A 6,969-nucleotide genomic window follows, 5' to 3' on the forward strand; every position below is an offset into this window, starting at 1 on the left:
TTTTAAATATCTGGGAGACTATTGTCTTCAAAGCTTCCTGAAGTGTCAAAGCCTGAAATTTTTCCTTTTTCATTGATGTTTTTGACTTTTGTTTTTGTTTTTGCGGTACGCGGGCCTCTCACTGTTGTGGCCTCTCCCGTTGCGGAGCACAGGCTCCAGACGCGCAGGCTCAGTGGCCATGGCTCTCGGGCCCAGCCACTCCGCGGCATGTGGGATCTTCCCGGACCGGGGCACGAACCCGTGTCCCCTGCATCGGCAGGCGGACTCTCAACCACTGCGCCACCAGGGAAGCCCTGTTTTTGACTTTTATATTAGTAAAATGTGCTCTACAAATATGTGCTCTAAATATTTAACATATTATATATTTATAGTAAATAATAATAATAATAATGTTAAATGTTTGCTTTTTAATCTTTAATTAGCAAATTTTTAAATTTTGTAAACATTATATTTTTCCTATTGAAGTAAATGAACTTTATGACAAGTTCTAAGTCTGTGATTCTCTGCTTAGCCTGAGAAAACCAAAATCCTCGTCTCCATTGGGCAAAGTATGTGGGCAGAAGCAACACGGGTTTTCCACCTAAAGGACACAGCAGCAATCCCCAGAGGGTCTGCAAGACAACCACAGCATCCCAATTTAGCAGGAAAATCTGCATTCCAAGCAGCTGGTGGAAGAAGGGAGAGAGTAAGAGAACGCTCCTCCACCCCTTGGAAGGAAAATTCATGGGCTGTTCTTGGTTGATCATTAAGTCTCCCATCCCTTTCCCTTTGGGATTTCACGCCTAGAAAAGAGAAAGGGAAATAAAAGTGATCACTAAGACACTTTCTGCACCTTGGTTATATTTTTTCAATGGCAATGACCAGAATCTCTTTTCTGTTGTTTTCTTCATTGCCAGGAGATGGGTCAGTGTCCACGAGTTACTTTCTTAGGAACAATAATTCCTTCAAGTTAGTGGTTCAATGGAGTGGAGGTAACAGAGCTGTGCTAAGATGTTCTCAAAATAGAAAATATTAGTCCTATGTCCTTATGAAAAAGTAATATTTGGACACAGAGACAGACACATCACGTGAAGTTGAAGGCAGAATTCTGGTGATACATCTACAAGCAGGGTCTACCTTGCATCAGAGTGGATGTCTCTGAGCTGCAGAGAACCTTCAGCACACTGCAGACTCCAAAACTGGAGAGATGATTTCTGGGCCTTTGCGGGAGTCTCTTTTTCTTACCCATTTTAAATGGTCTTCCTGCCAGCCCAAAGGAGAACCCAGTTTTGTGAAATTCCCTTACTTCCAGCCTGGATTTCCATGGATAGGACACTCTAAGGACATGAAGATGTGGAGAGAAAATAAGTGGAGAAAGCAAGTGGGCACCAAACCACCCATTGGGAAAGTGCAAAGAAGTGGGGAAAATAACAGTAAATCAATCACAGGGGTGCTGGGACAGTTTGAAATCAAAATGGAAAAGAAAATTAAGCAACTCCTACCTCTCAATAAAGAAAAAAGTCAATTACAGCTCAACTGTAGATTTTTATGTGAAACATAAAACAACAGTGCTTTTAGAATATTACACAGGTAAAGATACCTGTGAATATACCCCACAAGTATCTTCGTGACCTGGGAATAAGGAAAAATTTATTAAATAAGACACGAAAGGAACAGGAACAGTAAATTGCAATTCATTACAATTAAGAACCTCTGTTTATCAAAAACCCATAAAGTGAAAAGGCAAGGCCCAGAATGGGAAAAGAATTTGTAACACACATAATGAATAAAAGGCTGTATCTAGAGCATATAAAGAATTCCTAAAAATCCCACATGGCATTATCATTGTTATATGCACTTGAGTGGGTTATCAAAGGAAACAGTTTCAGAAGACTTGGCTACTTTAACTGTGGAGATCATGACAGGTTGGCTCCGTGTAACATCTGTCAGTTTGCTTTGTTGGCACCTTCACCCTACTTATTCCAGGACTGAACCATTTTCCTCCTCAAAATATCTTGGTGTTTATAGTTTCATCACCTAGATCTCACACATTACTAGTTAAATTTATCCCCAAATTTTTTATTGTTATTGTATTGATAAACGGGATCTTTTCTTCCATTATGTCTTCTAACTTGTTATTTAAATAAAGGGGAGAGTTATTGGTTTTTGTACATACAGTTTTGTCTCATGGTCCCACTGTGATGGTTTGTGGTTTGTTCTTAGTGCTAAAGGAGCAGAAATAATGTACAAAGAAGGGAGTATTCCTCCCCTAAAATGCCAAGAGAGTGGAACCAGAAGCCCAACTCTGTTGCAAGCCTAACATATAAAGGAAGACAAAGGCATCCTACAATTAAAAAGCAGCTGAGGCCAGGACAGGACTGCAGAAAGGGAAAGGATAGAATTGCCTATGATAAGGCTTAATGTGCTGCTGAGTGAATTGTTCAGCCATATGGAGACCAAAATATATAAGGGACCTGTTATGGATTGAATTGTGTCCCCCCAAAAGATGTTGATGTACCAATCCCCAGTACCTCAGCATAGAACCTTAATTTGAAATAGGGTCTTTGGAGAAAATCACATTAAGATATGTCATTAGGGTAAGCCCTGATCCAATATGACTGGTGTCCTTATGAAAAAGTAATATTTGGACACAGAGACAGACACATCACGTGAAGTTGAAGGCAGAATTCTGGTGATACATCTACAAGTCAGGGAACGTCAAAGATTGGCGGCAAACAACCGAAAGCTAGGGGAGAGGCATGGGACAGATTCTCCCTCACACCCTTCAGGAGGAACCAGCCCTTCTGACACCTTGATCTCAGACTTTCAGCCTCCGGAACTATGAAACAATAAATATCTGTTGTTTAAGCCACCCAGTTTATGGTGTTTTGCTACAGCAGCTCTAACAATCTGATTAGGACCCTAACTAGGGAGAAGAAATTCTAGGACAGTAGTTCTCAAAGTGTGGTTCCTGGACCAGCAGCATCAGAATCACCTAGGAGCTTGATAGAAATGCAAATTCCTGGGTCTTCCTCACTTGTTATTTTCTGTTTATTATTTTTTTTTATAAAGGCCATCCTAAGGGTGTAAAGTGGTATCTCATAGTTTTGATTAGCATTTCCCTAGTGATTAGTGGTGTGGGACATCTTTTCATGTGCTTGTTGGCTGGTTCTATATCTTCTTTAGAAAAATGTCTACTCAAGTCCTATGCCCATATTTTTTTTTTTTTTTTTTTTTTTGCGGTACACGGGGCAGGCCTCTCACTATTGTGGCCTCTCCCATTGCGGAGCACAGGCTCCGGACGCACAGGCTCAGCGGCCATGGCTCACGGGCCCAGCTGCTCCGCGGCATGTGGGATCTTCCCGGACCTGGGCACGAACCCGTGTCCCCTGCATCAGCAGGCGGATTCTCAACCACTGTGCCACCAGGGAAGCCCTGGAAATACTTTTTAAACACAACATAAAAGTACTAATCATACATGAGGATACAGATAAATTGCACTTCAATACAGGAAATTATGTCCAGTGGTCAAAAGGTACAAACTTTCAGTTATAAAATTAGTCCTGTGGATATAAAGTACAGACTGGTGACTATAGTTAACAATACTGTATTGTACATTGAAAAGTTACTAAGAGAGTAGATATTAAAAGTTCTCATCGGGCTTCCCTGGTGTTTCCCTGACTTCCCAGGGTGTTTCTGGTTTTGGAGCCTGAAATGGACCCTGTACTCACAGACACGGGCTCTCTAGGCTGGTTCCGTCCGCAGATGGCCTGTATTTCCTCTACACTGAGAATGGCGTCATCTACCAGACCTTCTTTGACATGACCTCTGGGGATGGCGGCTGGACCCTAGTGGCCAGTGTGCACGAGAACCACATTCCTGGGAAATGCACGGTAGGTGATCGCTGGTCGAGTCAGCAGGACAGCACGGCAGACTGCCCAGAGGGGGATGGCAACTGGGCCAACACGTTTGGGTCTGTAGAGGCGTCCACCAGTGATACAAGGTTGGTGGCACTGACCACCCAGCTGGGAAAGGGTGGAGAGCTGAGTGTGGCTGGAGCAGAGTGTGTGGAAGGGAGGGTGGGAGATGGGGATGAGGAGGTAGGGCTGGAGAAGAAGAAGGAAAAAAGTCCATGTCTTGAATCACGACTTTCTCCCACCGGGTCTTTTTGGGCGGTGGGGCCTTATCATCTGCTGGCGATGGCAGGTGTCTGAGCGTTGCTGCCACCTGCCCCCCTGGAGCCCAGAGCTTTCAGCTCAACTGAGAACTGCATGTGTGGGTCTTTGGTTAGTGGGACCTCCTGGGCTGTTCAGGATCAGTGTGTGTGTTGCTCTGCAGAACCCTGGTTACTATGACATCCAGGCCCAGGACCTGGGCATGTGGCATGTGCCCAACAAGCGCCCCCTGCAGCACTGGAGGAACAGCTCCCTGCTGAGGTACCGCACCAACACTAGCTTCTTCCCGAATCTGGGACACAATCTGTTTGAACTCTACCACGTGTATGGGGCTGCAGGCTGTTCACACTTCTTTTGGTGAACAGAGAGCCAAGTGTCTGGGGTGAAGAGTAAGTCTGCTCTGGGTTCCGTGTCACTAGCAGGTGCTTGTGCTTGGCTGTTTCTTCCACCTGTGGGTCAGGTGAACTCATGTGCTACCTCTCTCAGGAAGCTGAGCTGAGCACAGGATGAGGCCTATGGAGGAGGAGAGAGGGGGTAGAGAGGGAGAAGGACAAGGGGCTTGAAGCTAGTTAGGAACCTAGCTATGGGGTGGGGGGAGTGGGAAGGAGTCACTATTATTTAGACTGATTTCTGCATATTGACACCTGAAGGCTCTAAATCCCCCAATTCCCAATGTGGCAGCTTCTCTACTGTCCTCACACAACCTGTATCTTGGGTCCCTGCAGAAATACCCAGTGAAGTACGGATCAGGGAGCTGTCAGACTGACAATGGCCCAGCTATTCCTCTGGTCTATGACTTTGGTGATCCTGAGAAAACCGCATCTTACTACTCACCAGTTGGTCAGCGTGAGTATCTGCTTCCAAAGCCCAGTCATCAATCCTTCCCTGCACTCTTGGGGAAAGTGTAAATAACAACAATGAACAATTGTTAGCGTTTGTTGAACACGTACAATGTGCCAAACTCTTTTCTAGGAACTTGACATGTGTCATTTAATCATCATTAGAACACTATGAAGTTAAAATTACAATCTCTCCAATTTATAGGATATAAACCCAGGCTTCTTAACCAATACCCTGTACGGCTCTTAAAAGAGTAAAAACTAGGCTAATGTTCACAGGTGAGAACAACTTGCAAAGTGGCGAGAAATTCTCTATGGGTCATCTGTGAACAGGGACACTGACAGCCTTTGTTCCATGCTACATATTCAAAGACTTTGTAGCACTAACATCCTTAGAAGACAGAGATATTAACTCTCAATGGATTGTGCTTCCTCTTGGCCTGGAGAGGCCAGAAATCAGCACCCAACCACATCTCAAGTCTGCATCAGGATGTAGCCTCTGGAACTAAGAGTAAAGGGCAGGCATGGTCTCAGCCCTTTATATAAGATTCAGATTCTCTAAGCGCAGAGTTCCTCCTCATACTCAGCCCCAAAGAGAATAAACTATACTCTCTGAAAAGGTTTGTAGTTGCTTGACGAGCCCAATTTACAAGCTGCTTGGCAAACAGACTAAATCTGCAACTGTTTTCCTGGCCCTCTTCACGTCACCCTGTGGGGATGGGATCCAGGGAAGCAGCACAAGAAAATGCTGGTACTCTGGCTACTGCTATGAATGTGAATAACACATTTCTTTGTCTCACTGTCAGGAGTTTCATATTTTCTGCCAGCATCTATGAAACTGTGGCAGGCTAACTGTTCAGCTTACAAGAAGGGGAAAATCTTAGACTCATCACTGCTCTGGCCACCACCTTAAGAGTCACCAGGAGCACTACATTCTCTCTGTGTTCAGAAGATCATGTCTGCTGTGCCTGGGTGGGACCGAAAAGCCTCAAAGTTCTCACTGGAAATCTCCTTGGCTGTAGCTGGAGTCAGAGCAGATGAGAGTGATGGGCACTCCTCTTGCTGTCCATGACTGGGGTCCATTTAGCTTAAAAGTGACTCAGATGAGAGGACGCTGGGTTGGTTTATAACTCACCACTTGCTTCACCACAACTTTCTCTTTCTCTTTTCTCTTTTCTTTCTTTCAACTTTCCTTGATGCTTCTAGGCAGGAAAGAGGAAAGAAGCGCAGGTTTTGCTCTCCCAAAATGTCTCAGGAGAACGGGTCGCTGCTAGAGGATGTGAAGATAATTCTCATTAATAGTCTGGTACAGCTGACAGCAGCCTTCCTGGTCATCAGATCCCAGCCCCTGCCCACTTCACCAGTTCAGCACTGCGCTATGAGGCCCCAGAGGTCAGGATCCTCTCTGCTATGACTAGCTGACCCACAGTCTAGTACAGGCTTAACACTTGCATTCTTCTGCTCAATTAATTAAAAGTGAAAACTATCATTACACCTGGGATTGTGAGGATGGGGACTAAAGAAAGATATTCCCTGGACACAGCTCTGACCACCCAGCTCCCTCTGGGAATCCCTGGGCCAAGGCCATAACAGTAGGAGTAGCTAGAAGGGAGCACAGTCTTTATCACGGCTCCCTGAGCCTCCTAAGCCACACAGAGGCACAGAGTGCGGCCCCAAGACATGCCTTAGCTTCGGACCAGAGAGGCCAGCAGTCAGCACCCAGGCCGCATCTCAAGTCGGCTGCAAAGTGTGGCTTCTCTGCATCTACATAACTCCCCTCTGGCCCAGGACCTCAGCATCCAGCCCAGCTCTACTCCTTCTGCTCCACTGCACACCTCAGGTGAGCTGAAGAAACTGCGGCTCCTGAGTGACTGACCTGCACTCGGCCCTCTGCTGGCCAAAGAGAGGAACAGCAGGAGATAGAATCTGGCCCCCGGCCCCTAAGGGGAAAGGAGAGGCACAGGGTCATTGGCTTG

General features: G+C 45.6%; 1 protein-coding gene across 1 annotated transcript; it reads left to right on the forward strand.

The window, feature by feature from the left end:
* The first annotated feature begins 2,593 nt into the window (after window positions 1–2,593).
* On the forward strand, window positions 2,594–5,062 carry LOC132426953 (intelectin-1-like). The gene is made up of 4 exons (XM_069540699.1): window positions 2,594–2,616; window positions 3,713–3,986; window positions 4,318–4,476; window positions 4,880–5,062. Exons 1-4 carry the CDS (start codon window positions 2,594–2,596, stop codon window positions 5,060–5,062), a joined length of 639 nt encoding a protein of 212 aa, XP_069396800.1.
* Window positions 5,063–6,969: the final 1,907 nt, after the last annotated feature.

Source organism: Delphinus delphis, chromosome 1, assembly GCF_949987515.2.
Source record: "Delphinus delphis chromosome 1, mDelDel1.2, whole genome shotgun sequence".
Lineage (NCBI taxonomy): Eukaryota > Metazoa > Chordata > Mammalia > Artiodactyla > Delphinidae > Delphinus > Delphinus delphis.